The sequence below is a fragment of the Sphaeramia orbicularis genome, chromosome 3 (genome assembly GCF_902148855.1).
Source record: "Sphaeramia orbicularis chromosome 3, fSphaOr1.1, whole genome shotgun sequence".
NCBI lineage: Eukaryota > Metazoa > Chordata > Actinopteri > Kurtiformes > Apogonidae > Sphaeramia > Sphaeramia orbicularis.
In genome coordinates, this window is record NC_043959.1 from 53,505,469 (window position 1) to 53,530,542 (window position 25,074).

The window sequence follows — 25,074 nt, forward strand, 5'->3', positions numbered from 1 at the left end:
ATTTCTCTCTGCTGGACCATTACAGGTCAATTTTGCAATTGAAATATGCCAATTAAATGGACTCTGGGATGCATGGCAGCTGTTACAAGTGAGGAGAAGCTTGAATTATTTTCTGTACCTTTTAGCAAAATGAATAAGCGTATAAAGTATGTGCTGTATGTGAGAGCACGGCAGAGGGTTTCAAAAAATAATTTGAAGAATAATCTAGGTGAAATGTCTGGAAAAAAAACACATAGGTTCAGGTGTCACGGATTCTTGAGAAGATATAAAAATAACAGGCAATTTTAATCACGGATTTGTACAAAAGTCATGTAGTCGGTTTTTGTGATGATAATTCCAAAAAGTAATGTTTTAGACTTGATTTACAGCATTTTTTAAAGATGGGCACAGAAAATAAAACTCATCCCATTGCAGCATAATATGCTGAAGCAGATTACAGCTGATTTATATACACATCATATATATTATACGCTCAAGCACAATTAAATTAAACCAAACTTTTACAACATAGAGTCATTTTTCAAAGCCTTTGTAATTCTTGGCATTAATATCAGCTGTTATAAATAACTTACCGTTAGTGCTAATGAATGCCTGGTAATAGATAAAAAAAAACAATCTTCAGTAAATACAGGGTTCCTACAGGTTTCTGCAAGTTCAATTTAAGGCTTTTTAAGACCTTTTGAAGATTACTTAGAACATAATTTAATGCCCATTTCTCACGTCATTTCTCACAGGGGGCTGCAAAGTTAGCAGTAATTGGTTCCTAATTTCAATATAAATTGTCAGGTTGGAACGGGTGGAACTGAGTCGACTAATGTTACTGTCTTTACTGCTTGGACATTTAAACACAATACAGCCAACAGGTTTATGACAATATAACTTAAGACCTACCATATCAAATTTAATACACTTTAAAGATTTTTCTAAGGTATTAAATGCAGATTTGTAAATTCAATACTTTTCGACTTTTTAAGACCCTGTGGAAACCCTGTAAATATTCTCAAAGCTAACGCATATGCTTGGACATGAGCCACAGTGTCTTGTACTTAATACACAGTCAATAGTGTTCACTCCTACCCTGTGTCCTGCACCGTGTGGAAGCGGTGCTCCCTCAAATTAATGGAGCCTTTTTACGTCCATTGGCCATTTCATTTCTTGATAAATAGGCTTGAAATCAAGTCTCAAAAGTTTCATGCTGCAAAAAAGCAGCTGTTACAAGTGCAGGAGCAGATGTAAACAAGGCAGTATCAAGACCCAGATGGCTCTTGTCAATCCTTGACTCCTGGATCTGCCGTCCGTTTCAGAATCCTCGGCAGATGGAGAATGATGATGATGATGATGATGTTTGTGATCACTGGTCACATCTGGACTCACTGAGGAGAGAGCAGAGATGAACATACTAATCAGACGGATTCTCATTATCGTTAAAACATCATAAAGGATGGATTCTTGCTTCAAACAGGAAAAATAGTGTTACGGAAATGTTACCAGGCACTATTAAAACAAAACTGCAAGGAGTTTGTCGCTTACAACTATATATCTTCTCTAACATCGCTTTCAAGACCATCTGAAAATGTGCAATTCTAAAAATGTTAACAAATTATCTTTTCACGGACGTTGTAGGTGAGTAATACAGTTTATTATAATTACTATTGGGTCCGATCAAGTGAAAGTGAACATCAACATGAAAAAGTACATTTGCACACATCATTTATCAAGTGGGCTCATTTTGTAGCTAAAGGAACTGTGGTTCTTTTTAAAATACCACTTGTAGAAAAAAGTTACAACTGATTTTATCGATTGTACTTTTTACGCCATAGCCACGCCTCAGACATAAAACTACAGCTACAAATTTGACGCTAAAAATTAAATGTAAAAAAATTTAAGATGTATTCAATCTGTCACAATTAAAAAGACTATCTGAGAACTGTTACCAATAAATTACTCTTTATTTGCAGTTTACCTCTATCAGTATGAACCACCACAAGTTGTAAATAACACTGTTAGTATGAAATACATTGAATAAAGCATTGTGATTATATCTGGTTTGTTGTTATAAAAAATAAGTCAACATTTTGGGTGATGCATACAATGGTACTACAATGGCATACAATGGTTACTATGGCAACCTGTCCACGTGTTACTATATTCTCATGTCAATAAAACACAGACTTTTCAATATTTTACTCCAAAATGTATTTTCAGCATAGTTGAACATAATATCTAAAAGGTTTTGTCCTACTTGGTATCAATTTCTGTCGAGAACCAGGTGTTTTGAATGTTTGTGTAAAGCTTAAAAAATTGATGTCTGTTTCAAATCCACGTTACCGAACAGTAATTTGATATTTTTCACCTAAAAATTTTATCTGCTTATAAATACCAACTCAAATATGTATAATACATGCATATAAGTTACTCTGCTTACATGGCAGAGACTGTTGAACATGAAATGTATCCACATGTTACCGCTTGATCAGACCCTATTACGTACTATCTGGGTCCAATTTGACTCAATTTGACAGTGATATACATGCTCTAAATTACATTTTCCTTTATTCTGAAAGTTGATGACCTTTGAAGTTGAGCTGAAATGAAAATGAAAACATGTTTGTACACTGAGGCTGAATAAAACTATACTATGTAATAGTGTATGTTTATTTCCTCCATAAATATCAGAAAAAAAGCCTAAAAATACACACTCTCTGCTCTCTGAAACATTACTCAAAAATGTGTCATCAAAATCTTCAAAACTTCAAAAGCTCATACTGTAAAGGTGTAGAAAAAGGTACAAAAAGTGAGGATTAAACAGGCTAAATAATCCATTTGTTTTGGGGATGGATTAGTAATTCCATTTAATGTGCAGTACTAAATATTTAGTGCTTGGGGATCTGCTAAAAAATAAACTACAATGCCTGTGTTCACTGGAATGCAGATGAAAACAACAGAGAAGAAAGCTGAAAATTCTGAAATATAGCCAGTATTACCCTACTGTCTTCATCAGGTAGGCGTTAAAGGCACTATGTGTAGTAGGCCCGTGGATATTCCACCCAACATAAGGGTGAAGTCACATACCAGAACACATTTGCGCCTACCAAAACCACCATCAAATCAACACTATGTATCCACAGACTGTATCATTCACTAAACTCAATGTTTACACACATCTGTATTTGGGTATCATCAAGTTTTGTTCTTCAAATAAAACCTCATTCAACCAGTCAAAAATGACGCTGTGTCTTACAATCTTCATGTGATCCATCAGCTGATAGTTTACATTATAGCTCTGTTAGCTTAGCCCTGTTTTTAGACAGAAAACAGCCACAGAAACACCACAAATCACCTCAGTTTTCTATATGGTTTGTATGGTCAATATCTGCACTAAAAATCTGTTTGGAATTGTCAGTTGAATTTGAACTGTGGATCATCAAAAGTAGCAAATAACGTAACAAAAAAACATAACATAACATAACAAAACAAAAAATATAACAACATAACATAACAAAAAAACATAACATAACATAACAAAACATAAAACATAACAAAACATAAACCATAACAAAACAACAAAACACATAACATAACAAAACAAAACATAAAACATAACTTAACATAAAAAAACATAGCAAAACAAAACATAAAACATAACAAAACATAAAACATGACAAAACAAAACAAAACATAACAAAACATAAAACATAACATAACAAAACATAAACCATAACATAACATAAGTCTAACCTAGCCTAGTATAACATAACCACAGCCTCACAACCTCTCATTTGTCGGAGAAACCATTTTAGCAACCTTCATTCTTATACTTGTGCCTCATGTGTCCAGTGATGAAACAAAACAACAGTGCTTATATTTTTCAAACACTTTTTTCATTTTCTTTAACCACTTTTACACAGAGATCCTGGGAAAAAAGTGAGATGGTGATGCCACTTTTTTGCCACCATTGACTGATTTCCACAGCCAAAGGAGTAACAGAGGTGAGACAGGCTGGACTTTTACACAGCGGACCTGCATTCTGGAATCAAAGGGGCAGTGACACAGCGCAGCGTATAGTGTGACAGCATAGCTAACCTCTCCAGAGTCTGCCTGTCTTTATAGAAGCTCTAGTTAGCCCCCTGAAAAGCTGCTATCGTTTTACCTCTAAACTGAGACGGCATTAGTGTAATAGTTTGTATATTTTATAATGTGCTTAATTTTTTTTATCTCCTTTTTATTCTTTTTTATCCTTTTTATTTTATTTATTCTGTATGTTGTGTGCTTGTGCTTTATGGACCTGTGTCCGCAATAAAGTTTATTATTTCAACTGTTCCACATATGTTAGCATGGATGGAGCATCTCCCCTATTCATCTTTCCGGTCACGTCGATGTGTTTGTTTAACCCTTTCATGCATGAATTATGAGAACCTTAGTCGAGAATTTTTCCTGAGTGTTTTTATTCCTCTTTAGGCATGAAAAAAACAATGCAATTGAATTTTTTTTTAATAAACCTGTTTTTTATGAAGGTAGATTTGTTTCTTTATTGCTTTAACTAAAAAAATTCAATTAAAAAAAGTGTTTGAATGCAAAAAAAAAATTTACAATCCAAAAAATTGCATTTGAACACTTTTTTTCTTTGATTGAAGTGAATTTTTTTAAATCGATTTCTTTCTTTTTTTTAATGAATTTTTTTTTTTTTTTTTTTTGGTTAAAGCAATAAAGAAACAAATCTACCTTCACAATTTTTTGTGGAGTTCCAATAATGTCCACTCCGCTGGACACAATGTGTTTAATTTTTGAATATCAGAAAGTGATATACAAAATCAAAACATTTTTAATGCGGCTAATCTGATGTTTTCTCACATTTTATCATATGCGCAATTTTTATTAGCAATTGATTTACACTCAAACATGTCACTGCAGATCAGGTTTATGAAGAAGAGCAAAGTTATAGTAATGGTATGAATGTCAGTGTATGGGATGATGCATAGGTGTCCACTGAGTTAACTCATATTGAACTAAAACAACAAAACCCATGAATATATTAGAGAATAGATGTAGAATAGCTGTCCACTGTAGTGACCAATATGCATGAAAGGGTTAAGTAAAAGGGGCTTATGATTCTTAAAGTTGTTTCTTGATGGTTCTCATCCCGCACTTACTACGGTGTGGGTTTTGCTTAAAGCCTGCTCCATCTTGCAGCTAACAGTCCATAGCTGTGTTAATTCAGTTAATATCTTTGCAATACCATCCACTGACATCTATAACATAACATGACCTCATGATTCAGGACACTCTAATGATACCTCTGGGTCATTTTTTTTTTTAATATTTAAACAGAGAAATACCACATATTGATCCTTTAAGGTCAAAATTCCTAACCTGACACATAAAACCAAGCCAGAATAAATAGTGAAATGAAAACTCACTTTCATGTAAATAGCACAGTTATATTTACAACAGAGAAGCAGATGATAGACAGTGCGAAAACAAAAATGTGGCACCTTCCCTAGTGAAATAATTTGCTCCCTGTTTCTCAACAGGTGCATCCCTTCAAGGTGCAGCACAGAGCAGTGTGTGTGATCCTTTATGTCAACAACCGTCAAACAGCAGTGACTGTCTGAGCTGTGAACGGTATCCTAACCAAGAAGTTGAGGATTCTGGAAAAGTTTTTAATCAACATATGCGTCTCTTTCTGATAATCCTCGTAATTTATGTCTAGATGCCAGTTTGTAGAGCCACTGTGGAGCTGTTGTGAATGAAAATACTAAAGTAGAAGGAGCAAAGATCTTTGACAGCTTTTGAGGAATCCTCAGTATTTTGTGTTTTTATGTTTTTTTTCTTTTGTTATTTATAAACACAAACCTTCCTCAATACAGATGAAATTCAGTTGTATATCTCTGTTACACCTAATGATCCACACAGGATGCGACCAATAAAAACTTCACTTTATGGAGTTCTTGTTCTCTTTAATGTCAGATTGTTCTTGTTTTTGTACAGAACAAGTGAATTGAAGTCTTACCCAGAACACCACTAAACTATTCAACACATTCCTGTTCAAAGAACGTGAATGAATAAATTGGAAACTGAATAGAAGAGGGGTGAACTGAAAAGTAAGATGAAAGGAGAGAATCTCACCATCATTCACTGACCTGGGATCAGACCTATCACTGAATTTTCATCAGTCACTTTTAATCTATTAGGTGAAAAGATTGTGTTGAGTATACAAGGTATTAAATACACCTACACTGTATCTGAATGAAGATGAATATCACTGATGGTGAGTATGAATGTCTTATACAGAAACACCTCTATACTAATATTAATAGTAATAATAGTAATAATAATGAATACAAAAATGATCTCCATAATCATTTCTGCTGCTGGCTTTTTCAATATCCTCGTTGCTAAAACCCTTTCATTTCATTATTTCCACACAATAATATTTAGACGAGACAAAAATGCACCTCATCTTTATTACATTTTCTGGCTGTTGTATTTGATACTGAACATAAAAAATGCAACAATCTACTGGCTCAGCCAAATTAAACTTTTAACAATAACACATTAAAAGTAATGTCTTCATCAGTGTTGATCAGCGTTTTTACAAACTGACTCGATTATACACCCTTTCTACACTTATGCTGAGATTTTGCAAAACATATGCGTTGCTGTGCGTTTTGGGCCTCTTGTCCACATGGAAATATCATTTTAGATCACAAAAACAGAGATTTCTTAACAGTTTATGTAACAGTGTGGGTGAAAAACTGAGAGAATGGAAAACAGTGGCATCACACTCGATTTTGTGCACATCTGTTTGTGCTTCGTGTGACGAATCTGCACCAGAAACATCAAATCCAGGTGTATAAATCAGTGAATGACCTCCAGTGGATCAAAGTCAGCACAGATACCTTTAGGAAACCAGTGCTGCATAAATCCATATCATGAAAATAATACACTTCAATAACTTCAACCAACATTTAAGGTGACTTAAGTTTATTACTTAACTCATTGTTGCTGCTCACACTCATGACAGATTAAAGCCTCTGTGTCTGATACGTCCAGTATTATCCACAGTTTAAAGTCCATTAGATTAGATTAGATTAGATTAGATAAAATAATATTAGACTTTATTGATCCCACAATGGGGAAATTCAACAGTCAAGGCAGCAACAAAAAGTGTGCATGCATAAAGATAGTGCAAAAAACAAGATAGTGGAACAACAAAACAAACAAGTGGTCCCAGGCACAACAAACCCCGCCCCTCACCCATACTTGCCCATTATGAGTAAATGGGAAGATTTTAAAAATTAATTAAAAATTTCAGCTTTGACTGACTGTTCCCAAAATGTAACAAGATCCATTCTGGGTCACTGGCAATCTATAACGTCAATTTGGTATGAATTCAACCAATAGTTTTGCTGCTACAGACATGTGAAATGTAGCCCATTATAAGTAAATGGGGAAAAAAAAAGATATTAAAAAAATCATACAAAATTTAAACTTTGACCTATTTTCCCCAAAATGTAATGATATTTATTATGGGTAACTGACAATCTACAAACCAAGTTTGGTATGAATTCACCCAATGGTTTTGCATCTACAGACATTTGGAATTTCCCCCATTATAAGTAAATGGGAAAAAAAAAACATTTTCAAAATTCATAAACATTGTAAATTTGACCTGCTTTTCCCAAAATGTAGTGAGATCAACAAAACAAACTATAAAATAATAATAATATTCATTATTATCTGAACCTGCTTTATCCTCACTGGGGTCTCAGGGGTCGCTGGAGCCTATCCCAGCTACTTATGGGCGAAGGCGGGGTACACCCTGGACATTTCACCAGTTCATCACAGGGCTGACATATAGAGACAAACAATCGCTCTCACAGTCATACCTGTGGACAATTTAGATTAACCAATTAACCTATTAGTGCATGTCTTTGGATGGTGGGAGGAAGCCGGAGTACCCAGAGAGAACCCACACAGACACAGGGAGAACATGCAAACTCTGCATAGAAAGGTCCCACCCCCCGTCAACTGGTGTTGGAATCGAACCCAGGACCTTCTCGCTTCTCTCGCTTCATGCTAACCACTGCACCACTGTGCATATTATTACTAATAATATTAGTAATAAAAATTATTCAGACTATATCCATATTTACAACAGAGTGGTTCTGCAAAATGTCAGACAGTACAGATGAGAGTACCAGTTTGTAGTTTTTATGTTGTCATCTGATTTTTTAAAATGAAGGTCGTGCTGACAGAATTTTTGAAAAAAAAAAAAAAAAAACAACAGAGGAAGAAAATATTTGTGTAGAAAAATGTATGTGTTATGAACAGGGGAGTAGACTAACAGACGAGGACAATGATGAAAAAGAAGTATAAAATGAAGACGAAGACAAAGAGGATGACAAAAAATCAAAGAGAGCAAAGACAAAAAAGCCGACAATGAAGATGATAGAGTCAAAGAAGAATAATGCTTTAGGAAAAGTTGAAAAAAAGAAGAAATATACCCGGCAAAATTCCCTCATTCAGCCATATTTCCTCGACCTGAATTCTAGCACCAGTGTAACTCCCCACCTTTAAAATTACACCTTAACAGCAGCTGTTATCAATTCAGACAACTGCACCACACCAGCTGTCAACATCCATCGTGCTGTTTACATCTCTTCGCGGGCCCTGAGTGTGACGAGAGAAATTCAGCGTCCCCTCCCGAGAGAAGCACAGTGGCCTCTTTAGCCCCGCTGATGTTACCTCAGGACGCCTCAGACTGCACACCGGCTCAGCCCACAGGGAAGAGTTAAGGCTGAACCTCCGACAGATGACCGACCTCTCCGGGACTTTCCAGTCTCTCACTTAAGCCTGAGGGTCATAAGTCTGTCGTGAGCAGGATTACTTTAACCGAGACCCTTTCAGAGTCCATAAAGGCTCTGTTATCAAACTTTATCTCGGTAGCAGGAAAAATAAGACCAGCAGCGGAGGCCATTTGTACTCAGTGGACTTCAATTCTACTTTTTATGGTGCAAGAGAAATAGCCTGTAATTCCTTTTCACACAGATGGATCATTTGTTGTCCTAATGGTGAAATCTTCCTTTGAGGGTCAATCAAATGTAATTTCATGTGATTTCATATAATTCTATTGGATCTCATTTAGACTTATACCATATAATACACCATACTTTACTGTTATTAGCAAATTTAGAAACAAGGAAAAGACCATATTTATCTGAACTTGCAGGTTTAACTAGATTTTAATGCAAGGTTCGGATCTAAATAATTGTGTTTATTACCAACCTTTTCCTCTGGCCATTACACAAGCAGTGTTGGAAGAATCTGAGTGTGGCCTGAAATTAACTGCCTATTGATTCACTGCTGAGGAGTCCCCAGGACAGCAATTTGAAGATATACAACTCACACATATCCGTCTGAGTTTTGTACCCAAGAGCAGTGAACTTCAACACTTCAATCAATTCCTTTTACTGAAGCTTCAAGGTTTCTAATATGGCAACAAGCTAGACAGAAGGGAAAAATGCATCTTCTTGATAAATAAATGCTGCACGGCTACTGTTTTTCCTCCGCGGTAGAAAAACAAAAGGAAACCGAGGCTGTAAAAGTGAAATCTGAAGACTTAGATCATCTAACCTTGACTGTAAATCTACGAGACTATGTTGTTGGCACTTAATTAAGAAATATTTAGCCACATAACAAAAAGAACATAAAAGGTGAACAGGACACCTCCACTAGCAATAATATTTTCAAAACTTAACAGTAAAACAAAGCCGGTGAAGCACAAAAGCAGACAATAGGGCTGTGTTAATCTTTGTATGTGATATGGGCAGAATTTTCTGGTTCTTCTTTGAAGGTCGTGGAAGCTTTTAGTCACAGAGCAGAGCTTTTGCATTGAAACACGACTGACTTTCACGCAGAGACAGGGTCAAATGGAGGAAGGATAACAGCAAAGAATAAAAATAATGCTACATTAGACCATGCTCCGTTTCAAATTGAATTAAAGATTCTGCCCTGCAGCACCCAGCTGTGCATTAAAAATAATCTTTAAACCCTAAAATAAAATCTGTAATTAACATGAGAGGAATGGAGGTCTCCTTTCTTGGCACTGCTTGTAAGTGCATAGATGATTATAAACACAGACATACATGTTATTTAATATCTCACATACAGTGCGCACACATTATTGACTACGTTGCAGCTATTAATATGTGCATCACTGATTAAATTTCTGGCTCAGTTCTTTTTATAGATGATAATGACAGTCCAAATGGAGGAGAATAAGACTACCGTAGAAAGCTTGAGTTGAATAAAATACCTCACATAACTGTATCTGTGTTGCTACTTCAGTGGTTTAAGAGTCACAGAACACCTTGAAAATAGTTATTTCATTTTTTAGGGGGAAAAAAAAACATGAATTTTGTGAATTTGCTTGTTGTTATGTGCTCTTGTAATCATATGTTTCACTAAACCCTCAGCAAAGAGGTTAGGATGTTTAAAAAGGTGCTTGGTTTGAAGAGAGACATAGGTCTGAAGGAGAGGCTTACAGCTGAAGTGAAATCAATAGAAGCTGATTCCTGAGGACTTGGGCCAACGATGATCAATACCACGCTAACTGCTCCAGGAAAAAACACAACCGCGGCAATGGAAAGTCCCCTTTGTGTGAATATAAAAGGGTAAATTCACAGTCGTGCGTCCATATCTTCAGCTAGTCAGTTTAAGTTATTATAAACAGCTCCGGTTTGTCAAACTGCATTAGAGCCTGAAGCTACTCCTTTAGTTCTGCTGCTTTATTTCTTCAGGGAGGCAACTCATCTTCACTTTGTGATGACTCCATCTTGGTACTAGAAACTGTATGTAAGGTTGTACAGTTTATTAAAGTTTAAATCACACTGGGTGGAAAGTAACAAGAAACAAGAAAGTATAGTATATAGTATAGTGGCAAAATTATATGTCACTTTATGTAACTGTGAAACCCAGGTCACTTAGGCCGTTCATATCTGACATTTGTGTGATTCTTATCTCACTAGGCATACTCATATTACACTGGGTTACAAAAAAATGTTTTTTGCAAGTTGTCTAGGTTTTTTCAACTGAATTAGGACCATTTTGCACCGCTAAATCCAAAAATGACATCTGTTTTTCTCAATCAGGTCAGGTTTTTTTTGCTAATTTGATTTTGAAAAATTTGATCTTCTCACAAAATTGATGACATTTTTGTTACTTTATCAGTTGATTTTTTATATAGTTCTCACCCAAAATAGGTTTTCAGAGAAAAAAAAATCATTTTTACAAGCATACTTTATGAAACTTGTGACTTGATTCCTGTTAGGTACAATGGTGTATTCAACGCAGATGTAGCAGAATACGTCAGGCTTATTTTTGCAAGATCTTCTAGTCGAAGCCATTTCATTCACCTGTAATATTAATCATAAATTGGCAAAAGTAAAATCTTCAGAACTCGTTTATTGCAAGAAATATGAAAGAATTTTGTATCATATGATGTGAAAATGCCCATAAATGTAAGCAAAAATGTTAAAAAGCCAATATGTAGCATAGTTCAGAAAGTTGACCTGATTGAGCAAAATGAATGTGATTTTTGGATTCAGCACAGCAAAATTATCCTAAATCAGCTCAAAAAACTTAAACAATAAATTTGTTGTTGACCAGTGTTATTATATAACTTGTGTGCCTCTTACTTTAGACCTCTTCACTCAGGACACTCAGGACTAAGACAAACAGACTCAAGCACAGGTTTTACCCATAAGTGGTTAAATGTGTGCCCCACCCCTTCTAGAATGAACAATCTCCACCCCCAGAGTAATGGACAGTACAATAATCACCCTACCTCAGTGCAATAGCCACAACACATGCACCTTACCTGTATATATCCTATTTGTTGTGCATATCTCTCATCTGTAGTATAGCGTTATTCATTCATTTTCTGAACCCGCTTTATCCTCACTAGGGTCGCTGGAGCCTATCCCAGCTACTTACGGGCGAAGGCGGGGTACACCCTGGACATTTTGCCAGTTCATCGCAGGGCTGACGAATAGAGACAAACAATCACTCTCACATTCACACCTATGGGCAATTTAGATTAACCAATTAACCTATCAGTGCATGTTTTTGTGCAGTTTTTTTTTTTTTTTTTAGTGACAGTGACAGTAAAGATCTATTCTATTCCATTCTCTCTGTGATCACGCCGAGTGTTTTGCTGCTAAATTGAACTGAGCTGCTAAACTGATTTTCATTGTTCCTGTGACAGTGACATTCATTCATTTTCTGAACCCGCTTTATCCTCACTAGGGTCACGGGGGTCACTTGGAGCCTATCCCAGCTACTTACGGGTGAAGGCGGGGTACACCCTGGACATTTCGCCTGTTCATCGCAGGGCTGACGAATAGAGACAAACAATCACTCTCACATTCACACCTATGGGCAATTTAGATTAACCAATTAACCTATCAGTGCATGTCTTTGGATGGTGGGAGGAAGCTGGAGAACCCAGAGAGAACCCACGCAGACACAGGGAGAACATGCAAACTCCACACAGAAACATCCTACCCCCCGTTGACAGGTGTTGGAATCAAACCCAGGACCTTCTTGCTTCTCTCGCTTCGTGCTAACCACTGCACCACCGTGTCGCCCCATGACAGTGACAATAAAGAATAGAATAGAATAGATCTTTATTGTCTTTTTTTTTTTTTAGTGACAGTGACAATAAAGATCTATTCTATTCCATTCTCTCTGTGATCCCGCCGACACATGGCGCAGAGCATCCTACACTATCCATATCTAATGTCACAATACACTCTTGGAACATCGTACAGTAGAAGAACATAGACTGTTTTGTCCCTCGTTGGCGCACATGACCAGACCCCCCCCCCCATTCTTACATCTGGTGGTTCTCCCGCTTTTCCAAGTAGAGGGACCCTGGGTGTCTCCTGTCTATCTCATGATGGCTCCATGATGTTTAAACCACTTGTCAGCTGACTTTCACTTTGCCCTCATTTCTGTAAGAATCATGTCTGTCATGCCATATCTAGTGTGTAGAAAAACTCACTGCCTGTGCTCCACCTGACCCCTTTTCCTCCTACACTTTAGCTTTGTGCTTTTGTTAGAGAGGGGTCCTCATTGCAAGAGGTGAATAAAACTCACATGTAACCTCAAAAAGCTTTGACTTTTGTGTTCTCTATTGACAGATTTTTCCACCACAAAAGTAAAGCCAGGATTTAGTTTGTGAAACAAATATGATCATCACTAGGGATGCACCAATACTGATACCAGTATCGGGTCCGCTACTCAGTGTGTGTACTTGTTCTCGTACTCGTAAAAGTACTCCGATACAACCGCACAGATACCACTTATGGCAGTGTGACATTCCCAGTTAAGTGCAGCAGGTACGCAGCAGAGGAGTAATGTCAGCAGTGTGGAGATTTTTCAAAATAAATGACGGTGATAAATGTAAGGCTGACTGCAAGCAACGTTAAAGACACAGACGGATACAGACGGAGCGTTCTGTCTGTCCTCTGCCTACATTCCATCAGTTTTCCAGGTGCTCGTGGATGCGCACGCAGAATACCACCGGGAACTGTGAAGGTAGAGGATCTGTTCAAAGAGCGACTGTGTGAGTTAGAGAAAAACTACTGATATATTTACTTAACTATCCTAACTATTAACTATCCTCATCAATATCAACATTAGTCTACACATTAGTGTTACCTTTGTTGTCTCCATGTTTGGTATTATTTACTGTCTTCTTCTTCTTTTTGAAAAACTTTACTTTTCTTCATCCTATTTGTCCAGTATGGTTAATTAAGAGCAGCGCCCCCTGGTGGATTGATTGAGGAACGCTCATTCCAACGCATTAAGGGGCCGGATCTACTAAAGGTTTGCATGTACTAAAACGTGTGCAAACTCATTGCACATGCAAAAAAAACGTACAAACTGATTTACTAACAGTGTGCACTTAGGGTTGTGTCTTTCAAAGGTGCAAAATAGAGCGTCTGCATCCAGTTCGTACGTTTGCCACAATGAATATGCAATATGATGTGTTTACATGCAGTTGTGCATGTGCTGGGAGGAGAAAATGTAAATATATTAATTTAACACACTCAGAGTGATTTATAAAACCCGAAAGTAATTTTGGTCCTCGAAACTGCGTCTATATTTAACACGTCTCAAAAGGAGGAGCAAACGGTTTGGATGCGTAATTGCGCACACATGGATATGAGACATTGAAATGATGAAACAAGATGCAGAGAACGCATTTTTCACCCTGTGTGAACATTTTTGGAGTGACGGAAGAAAAAATAATTGAGACGTGCCCCCCCCGAACACACACACACACTTTACGGGACTCTTTTCCACTCCTGATGATTGCGATTAAAAATACGCACCGACATTCGGCTACAGTCGGACTAAATTATGTGCGCCTGACAGTCATTCAATCCAACCACCACCACCACCCCCCCGACCCCAAACACACACACACACACACACACACACACACACCTTTAAAATGAAAAATTAATGAAGGAATGAGTCACACAATACCCTCTATAACTCCTCCAACGTCACATTTCTGTCTGTCTGGATCATTCACTGCACTGTTCCCATTAGTGCTGGTTTATCCCAGAGCAGTTTTTACAGCGAATTGTCTCCAGTAGCGCACGCAAAACCCTCATTTAAATAGCGTGGTCTCCAAGACTTTGTACCTGTTGTAATTTGCGCAAGCAATCTTTGTAAATCACCCACAAACCACGGTTCTACCCCACACGCAAAATTCTAGATTGCGCAAACAAATTAGTACGTGCAAATTGGGATCTTAGTAGATCCGGCCCTAAATGTTAGTAGCAGCACTTTATTAATATTAATAATAATAATAATGATAATAATAATAATAATAATAATAATCTTTATTTATATAGCACTTTTCATACATTAAAAACTGTAGCACAAAGTGCTTTACATATCAGTTTAAAAATCAGTACCACCACCCACCCACACCCACACACACACATACACACACACACACATATATATGCAAACCCACAAGCTCACACATACTTAAGAAGACTGGCTGAGCACGGGTAGACCAGAACAAAAATGTAAAAGTAAAAGAGGAGATTAAGTACTCATATTGGTACTCGGTATCAGCAAGTATTCAAATGTAAGTACTTGTACTTGTACTCGGTCTGGAAAAAAGTGGTATTGGTGCATCATCACATCAGTGTATCTAATTCCTCTCAGGATGTTCAGTCTTTTGTTCACCAGAAAATGGCATTTTAATGTCAAGGTAGAACTAAATCTCATTACTGTTACTTCATCACACATTTCAGGGATTCATATTTATTAGTTCCGTGAGAAAATCGAACACATGTCGATGCAAACGTTCATGTAGTTACACAGGACGCTGCTGTTTGTGGGAGCTCTGACAGAAAGTAAGCAACAGCATAAAGTCTACAGTGAGAATTAATGACACTAACACTTAATGATACTGTAAAATGCATGAGCATAAGATGTTAGTCATCAATATAACAGTAGATTTTTCAAGGACAATATGATGACAATATTTTGGAGCAGATAGCTGATTAATCATCACTTTACACGTCCTCTTCTGACAGAAATTAACGACACTACAGAGACAAAACTGTTACATCTGTAACTTGTCACACTTCCCATTCCTGCTGAATTTATGCACATATAGCACTGGATGATATATCCAAAAATGTAACGGTGAAAATGTTCATGTTGGCTGTCATCCATAATTATCACAATAAATGTCAAATCAATGTTTGTTTTAGGTTTACAGGCTTATTTTTCTTAGAGAGTGATTATAATGATTGTGTCAAATTAAGTAAGCATTTAGCTGACAAAGTAAACAAAATGGAAACAACATTAATTATAATATGTATATAATAGAAATGTCATAATATTACAGCATTTGTCACCATCGTTTTATTGCTCAGCCCCATGCCCTGTTAGCAATAAAACATTCAGTGTGTCCCAATAATTTTGTCCACATAGTGTATCTTTGGGTTAAAAAGTTATTATTATCACTTTATAATCATTAGAGGAATGGGGTGGAATGGTTGCAGTTACATCAGGAAGCAGTGGGAGAATCTGCAAAGCACTTATGATACGTGACAGTTAATCAAACTGGACACTTAACTGAATGTGATTGGATGTGACTAGTCAGCTGATCATCAAGCAGCTGATTTATTAGTGACAGGACATGAGAATGATGTCTGTTGTTGATTAGCTGATGTGGACACAACTCCGCTCTAAATTGGATGTGGACAAATAATGCATCTAGACAGTAATTCCCAGCACTTGTTATTTTGCAAACACATACCAGTGCATACGCAGCAAAAAGGGAATTTGTTTCCAGGAAACAAGCCTTATTTTTTCCCTCAAAAAGAAATCTTGGCATGCATGATGATCAAATCTAAGACAGTGCATCTGAGTTTCTTTAATTACAATGTTCCAGCTAATATTGACTATTATTTATTACGATTTAACCACAAAGCTAAAGTAATGGTTTGCATTTTATCCAAACAGAGGAAAAGAATATTTCCCTTCTTCTTTTAAAGAGTGAGACCATTTGCATAATGTCTCAGCTAATAATGCTACATGAAAAAAAAAACAAGAAATTACAGACATAGACTAATCTAAGAAATACATATAGTAGTTGGCATTTTTTGTAAGAAATGTAAATGTTTGATGTAAGAAATCTATCTTAACCCATAAAGATCTGAACATCCACTATCGACCAAAACCATCTACTAATGTAAACTGTTTAATACCTGTTGATCCACTAATCCCTTCAATACATGTAAATAATTGGTGTAAAATGCAGTTTGCCATCTTTTCATGGTCATCAGATATGACCCATTTGGACGTTCAGTGGCTCCGTAGTTACCGTGGAAACACAGTCATCTTCTACAACACTGATTCACCAATAAAACCCAAGGAGCTGGATCAATGACAGTGGATGGAGATACTAGGTTTATGTTCAGTTTATGATATATTTGCTGAAAAAGTCACTTTTTCTTTAGTTGTCTCTGTTTTTGAATATAACCCTCAACTTTCATCTGACCTTTTATGAACATCTGAATAATTAGTTAATTAAACTAGCGACATTGTACCCGTGGTGCCATTGTATGATAGCACCCTCCCGTGGTGCAACAGCGGCATTGCACCTGTACGCCCTCCCGTCCTGTGCTGCAACATTGGGAAACACGTCGGACACGCGTCGGACAAACACGTGCCGGACAAACACGCGCCAGACACAGAATGTCCATTAAAGTAGGATGTAGGAAAATACCAGATTTACACTGAAAAACCACAAAATACAGTCAAAGAAAAAAATATTAGACCATCAAAAGTCATCAAAAACAATGGTTATACAATCAAGCACTAGCTCCTGTGTGTATCATGTGACTAAAACAGACAGAAAAGAAAATATGGAATGCCTAAAAGCACTGTTTTTGGCAGTACAATGCCATAGCTATTGATGTAAGAACTGAAGTGATTTGGATTATTATCAAGAAAACATGGAAAATGCATAGATATCAGCTCTGAAATAAAACTCTTATGAGCTGTTTTTGTTGTTATCATTATATTCATCCAAACAAATGTACCTTTAGTTGTACCAGGCATTAAAATGAATAAGAAATTGAAGAGAACAAGAAGTGGTCTAATAATTTTTTCCGCGACTGTACAGAAGATAATATTACAATAAATGGTGATAAATCACGTAAGGAAGGTTAAATATAGAGAAAATGGCCACAAAAGTAAAAGTGGGTCCTTATGGGTTTCAATAATAATAATAATAATAATTTGTTTATATTCATGCATACTGGGCTTCTTTCTACTAGAGTTGTTTGATGGTGACAGAACTATTGTTTACTTCACACTATCAGTATACTGCATGTCGACTTAATCTTAACATGACAAATGATATTTTTATGTGGTAAGTATGTATTTTGCCGTATATAAATGCATGTCAGTACACCTCCTTTGGATTATTTGGCTTCTGTATTAAACAATCACACACTTGTGAAGAGCTAGGCTTTTTAACAGTATAAGCAGGAGCTTCACCATAGTTTAAGTGCCTTGACTCCTGTGTTATTTGACAGCGTTATTAGAGTACTTGCTGCCTGAAATAAGCCCAAATAAAATCTGAAATTAACCCGAGGGAAGAAACAGAATCCTTTTTTTCAGGCTGTTGTGAACAAGTGAAGTTAGAGGGATTATAGCAGCATTATATTCAAGAAACCAAGAGCAAAAACCAGTGATTCAATTTTCTAATCCTTCTCTAACCGAATGTGTCTATATAGTTTGGTGATAAGAAGTTAAGTAAATAAAAGCCCGGTATCCAGGCTCATAGGAAATTTCTGAATACAGTTTAATCCTAATTAGGATTCAACAATCATATTATAATGGATGACAGTGCTTGTGCGATGCAGAAGTTCTTGTACTAACAGAACTGAAAAAAAGACCACCAATCCTGTTCTAATCTGTTCCTGGGAATGTGAAAATGTGTTTCGCCTGTCTGTATTGTGAAAAAGCATCTGTGTGAAGTGACTCCCCAAAGCCTCCATTCAGGTCCTCCTTTAATATCTGAAGTGTGTGATTACACTCTGTGTGTGGTGAGTCTTGGGACTGCTCCACACGATTCTTCAACTTCTATAAAAAAACACACGTAGCGAGAGCGGCATTTCAGGTTTTGCAAACGTGAATTCACACTGGAAAATTTAAATAGAGAAGAACATAATGTGTGAAGACAGTGTGAACGCCACTTTCTTCAGTGCCTGTTAACATTTGGTGATGGAATGCAATGCAAAACACATCGGGGAACACTTTGCAAATGAAGATGAAATTCTGCTCAGAATTCTATGTTTCTATGAAGTGATGATGCCGACATGATGTTAAACAGAAGCAGCTGCGAGGCTGTACTTCTAAACATTTGTGTAAATACATGAGTTTACTCCATATCAGGACTGTACAAAGACCTAAATAGCAGCTAAAAAGAATCTGCTGATTTCAAATATGTCGTAACTGTTGAACCACTAATCCTATCAGTACATAATTCAGGAAAAATGAAATTTCCCAGCTTTTCATCATCAGATATGATCAATTTAGACGTTCAGACGCCCGACAGTAAACACAGAAATACCAACATCTACTGCAACACTGATTCCCCAGTAAAACCCATGGAGCTTAATACATGACAGTGGTTATAGATGTGTGTTTTTATGTTCAGTTAATGTTACATCCTGCTGAAAAAGTCACTTTTGCATCAGTTTCTTCTGTTTTGATAGAATAACCTTGTAGTCCAACAAAATGTAACAGACATCTACATGATCTGTAAATTACATACAGGAAAATACCTGATTTTCAGTGAAGAAATGGAAAATTCAGAGAGCAATATGCTAAAAAAAGGTGATAAATTACTTCGTAACAGAAAAAATGATGAGGAAAATTCATTGGTAAGGTCTTAAAGGAGTGATATTTTCAAAGTCAAGTCAAAGTCATCTTTATTGTCGCTTCTGCCATGTACATTGTATACAGAGAGAGCTGAAATTACTGGACTCTAAGGCCCCACAGTGCAAGTAAACATAAAGTGCAAATAACATAGAAAAGTGCAAATAACATAGAAGAGTGCAGTAGAGGAGTAACAAAAGAACAATCAAGTTGTATATGTGCATCACTTGCACAAAAGTGGCGATGGTTTGGGGGGGGTTAGAGTCCCGAGTTTGAGTGTGTGAGGGGGGGTAGAGCAGGGAGGGAGTTCAGCGTTCTGATAGCCTGGTGGAAAAAGCTGTCTTTCAGTCTGCTGGTCTTAGCCCTGAGGCTCTGCAGTCTCCTCCCTGATGGCAGGAGGCTGAAGAGGCTGTGAGACGGGTGGGTGGGGTCCTTTATGATGTGGACGGCTTTCCGGGCGAGGCAGGTGTTATAGATGTCCTGAAGGGAGGGGACAGGGGCTCCAATGATCTTCTCAGCTGCTCTCACTATACGCTGGAGGGTCTTTTTGCAGGATGCGGTGCAGGCACCGAACCACACAGTGATGCAGCTGGTCAGGACACTCTCGATGGTGCCTCTGTAAAATGTGTGCATGATAGGAGCTGGGGCTCTGGCTCTCCTAAGTTTGTGGAGGAAGTATAGGCGTTGCTGGGCCTTTCTGGCCAGTTATACGGTGTTTATAGACCAGGAGAGGTCCTCCGAGATGTGCACACCCAGGAACTTGGTGCTGCTCACCCTCTTCACAGTAGCACCATTGATACTCAGAGGAGCATGCTAGGTGTGCACTCTCCTGAAGTCCACTACCACCTCCTTTATCTATATTTTGCTTTTTTAAATGGAATTATGCATTTTAAAACATTTCCCTGTGGTCTAAATAAACTGTAATTGCTATGCTTGGGTCTTAATTCTTCATTAATTAAACGCCACATGTCTTCCTTCAACCCTATTTCTGAGTAATGACATGTGACAGATCGTTTTGAGTGCTGGCCCTTTAAATGCAAATGAGCCACTTCACGCCCCACCCCTCCAGGTTGTTGACTGTGCAGCTTAGTGACTTGTGTTCATTAATACAACCAACAACTGAACATTTTAGGTAATCAGCTCAAAGTTTGGACATATTTTCAGTATGGACTACAACCACTGCTGCTGACAAACAATTATTTATTTATTACCTGTATTTAACCAGGAAAACCTCATTGAGATTTGTTGGCGTTATTATGTCGTACATGGAGAAGTGTTCGTCGGAAGTCTTGACCTTATGTGTGCAAATGTCGTGACGTAACTAGTTATAGACAGAACAAATTAAGCAGGAATTAAAACAGGTTGTAGAAATCCACTTGATTTTTGCCAAAAGGAATATAAAGGTAGCTTTGCAGCACCTGGAGGGTTCAAATTCAAACTTTATGAACTATTAGGGTCCAAATACACAAACAAATGTACCAAAAACTAATAAAAAATGGGTTTAGCAAAATATGACCCCTTTAAGGGTTAAACCTTCATCAAATCTCTCTTGAACGAATGATCTATATCGCAAGGGGTTGAGCAGTGCTTGAAAACCAACTAAAACAATAATATATTTTATATTTAACTGCATTAATCTTCAAGAATATATTAAAATTTCCTTTTGTAAAGCACTTGACAAAAAATGTCTCTGTTAGCAGACCCCTTCCTGCACCTGTTCCCTACTTTGTCGATCAAATCAAACAAACGGCATAAGGCAGAGTTCAGAAAGACGTTAGCTTTGTGTTTAAAACAGAAAACCCTTCTTTCATTTGAATGAAGCTCGGCCAGACATGCAGCAGTGTTGCCAAAGCACAGCCGTCTGGCAAAAGCAGGGCTGTCAGGCAACACAGTTAAACCTGGCTCAACAACATAAAATCCAATCAGGTGCTGCACCGGCCAAGTATGTGCACACATTTAGTGGGTTACTGTTTAATGTTAATACCCTGTATTTCTACTGGTATTTCTTACTGTCCATGTTCTTCAGGTGAATAACGATGAAACATGGTGAAATATTTACTAAAGCTGTGTCTGGGAGAATGTGAGAACAGAGTTACAAATCTTTCACATCTACAATTCAGTCAAACTGGATTTACTGGATAACTTTGCTTAAAAGAGGTATTTATCAAATTTCTACCTTAAAATATCTAGAAAAAAATGTAAATATAGTCATTACAGTTTTGTTGAAATATCAGTTTAGGTGTAATGTTAAAAGTGAATTGTATCGTAGGAACATGCAGCCAAAACCATTAAACAATTGGTCGACTGCGGACTTGAGTCAGCCCTAACAGCATCAGTCCAACAAAATGTAAATAAGAAGCAGTGCTGTTAAAATTGGCCAAAATTATATTCAATTATTTTCTCTAAAAAAACACATTCAAACTATTTGAATATTTATTTTTGCGCATTTTGTTCCTAAAAGGCAGCAAACCAATACAACAGTCATAAACACTGTTACGTTTATTCCACGTCTTTTAAAGATCTATACCTACATGTTACAAAATCAATACAGAATGGCTAGTGCTGTGATTATCCCATGTTTCTTATATATGTGGGTGCATAAGTCAGCGCAGTAAATCGCTGTCTGCACCGACAAATACATTGTTAGAATGAAATCTACATAGAAATACATTTACTCTCCAGTGTTATCTGAGTGTTCACAGTTTGTCTAAGTGTAGCATACAACTTTCTCTCCTGATTCCACAATTTTGTTGTTAACTAGTAAAAAAAAGTATTTCCAAACAAGGTTGATTTTTTTTTTTTTTTTTCCAGCTTGGAGAGCAAATCACTCGCTCTGCATCTGAGTTGGGCTGTGAACTCTCTGCACTCATAGATGCAGGAATGTTTTTGTGCCAAACACTTCTGCTTGACCAACAATTCATTTTAAACCATGTAATGTAACACCATGTGACTCCTGTCCATCAACCATTGTACTCAGAGCAGCAGCCCAGACCCCCGTGAGATCTCCCTAAATCTACAGCAATGACAAGATGATACAACTGAATATTAGCTATCTTTATCAGAGGTTAGTTGTGGTTTACAAATATGTATTATTACCCCACCCCCCAGAGGAGAGGCAAGGGGTATTGTTTTTGTTTTGGTTTGTTTGTTAACACTCTAGCAGAAAAACTATTGGTTGAATTCATACCTAATTGGGTTTATAGATTGCCAGTGACCCAGAATAGATCTCATTACATTTTGGGAACAGTAGGTCAAAGTTCAAATTTTAATGAATTTTTCAAATCTTTTTTTTTTTCCCCATTTACTTGTAGTAGGTGAAATGTCAAATGTCTGTACCAGCAAAACTATTGGTAGAATCTATACCAAATTGGGTTTATAGATTGCCAGTAATGCAGCATAGATGTCCTTACATTTTGGGAACAGTAGATCAAAGTTTAAATTTTTTATGAATTTTTCAAATCTTTTTTTTCCCCATTTACTTGTAATGGGCGAAATTTCACGTCTATAGTAATAAAACTATTGGTTGAATTCATACCAAATTGGGTTTATAGATTGCCAGTCACCAAGAATAGATCTCATTATATTTTGGGAAGAGTAGGTCGAAGTTTACATTTTTTATGAATGTTTCAAATCTTTTTTTTCACCATTTACTTGTAATGGGTGAAATGTCAAATGTCTGTAGCAGCAAAACTATTGGTTGAATTTATACCAAATTGGGTTTATAGATTGCCAGTAATGCAGAATAGATGTCCTTACATTTCGGGAACAGTAGGTCAAAGTTAAAATTTTTTATGATTTTTTCAAATCTTTTTTTTTTCCCATTTTCTTGTAATGGGCGAAATTTCACATGTCCGTAAGAAACAAAACTACTGGTTGAATTTATACCAAATTGGGTTTATAGATTGCCAGTGACCCAGAATAGATGTGATTACATTTTGGGAAAAGTAGGTCAAAATTTACATTTTTTATGATTTTTTTTACATCTGTTTTTTTTCTCCCATTTCTTGTAATGGACAAAATTTCATGTCTGTATGTCACATGTCTAATTTATTTCAAACTTGGCACATATATAGAGATAATTAATATGCTGACATCACCACATGCATAGACATGATGATATCAGCTGAATCAATGCCAAAATAAGCTACAATACATGCGGGGGGTGGGGTTTGTTCTGCCTGGCACCACTTGTTGAATTTAGAGTACTGATTGACAGCTCCAGTAGGAGGTAGCCTAGCTCTACCATTCTATAAAGACACAAATACTATTTTCACATTGCAGGTCGTGAAGCTCAATTCTGAGTTTTTTCAGATTTTTCTTGAATAGTTGTTCACATTCTAATTTATATTGACCTATCATCAGACTCATGTGTGAACAAAAATCTACAGCACTGAAGTGACATGTGCAGAAGACATGACGCCAAACGCAGCATGTTGTGTTCACGTAAAAGTAGTAAATATGAACCCTACCAGGTCTGGCCTCCTCCAACACAGAACTGTCATGTTTATTGTATTTCAGTGATATGAAAGTCAGATGAAATGTGACATGACTGCTCAGACATTGCAAAACATCAGATATTTATGCAATTTAGGACCACATATTAAAGTGGTCTGGGTCTGATTGGAAAAAAACTGATTTGTGCTGTTCAGACTGTCAGATATAAAAAGTCAGATATGGGCTACTTTTACCTGCAGTGTGAACATAGCCACAGTCAAGAGCAAAACTGTCAGGTGACCATTATCATGACCAGCATTTGCTACAGTAAACACTATCCAGAGTCAGAGAAAAGACATAATACAAATATAAGCCAACTGAGCCATTGTTTTCTGCTGTTATAGGCAGATTTATATGAGTACAGAAAGAAATGTGATGCTGATATCGCAATGTCTCTTCAATTTGACAATGTAGCAACAGCTTATAAAGGTGTGAAGCTACTTAAAGTGTTGTTATATTTGTTGAGTTTGGCATTTGTTGCCCCACCCCCCGAAGGGGAGGCAAGGGGTATTGTTTTTGGTTTGGTTTGTTTGTTTGTTTGTTAACACCCTAGCAGCACAACTATTGGTTGAATTCATACAAAACTTGGTTTATAGATTGCAAGTGACTCAGAATAGATCTGATTGCATCTTGGGAACACTAGGTCAAAGTTAAAATTTTTTATGAATTTTTAAAACCTTTTTCTTCCCCATTTACTTATAATGGGCAAGATTTCAAATGTCTGTAGCAGCAAAACTACTGGTTGAATTTATACCAAATTGGGTTTATATATTGCCAGTGATGCAGAATAGATGTCATTACATTTTGGGAACAGTAGGTCAAAGTTCAAATTTTTTTAATCTTTTTTTCTTCTTCCCATTTACTCATAATGGCTGAAATTTGTCTATGCTGTCTATGTCTATGCTGACATCAGCACATGCATAGACATGATGACATCAGTTGGATCGATGCCACAATAAGCTACAATACGTGCGAGGGGCGGGGTTTGCTGTGCCTGACATCACTTGTTGATTCTTAGTTCAGACCAAACAGAAGCAGCTCTGACCTTTTAGTCATAACAGTGGAAAGCAGACATTTCAGCATGGA

At 36.9% G+C, this 25,074-nt stretch overlaps 1 protein-coding gene across 1 annotated transcript in view; it reads right to left on the reverse strand.

Annotated features, from left to right (window-relative positions):
- Positions 1 to 858: 858 nt before the first annotated feature.
- gpc5a (glypican 5a) overlaps positions 859 to 25,074 on the reverse strand; it is a 191,393-nt gene continuing 167,177 nt past the window's right edge. Inside the window, exon 9 of the mRNA XM_030130951.1 lies at positions 859 to 1,373. Within this exon, the coding sequence (XP_029986811.1) occupies positions 1,213 to 1,373 (161 nt within the window). The 3' untranslated portion in view covers positions 859 to 1,212. The remainder of the gene's footprint in view (positions 1,374 to 25,074) is intronic.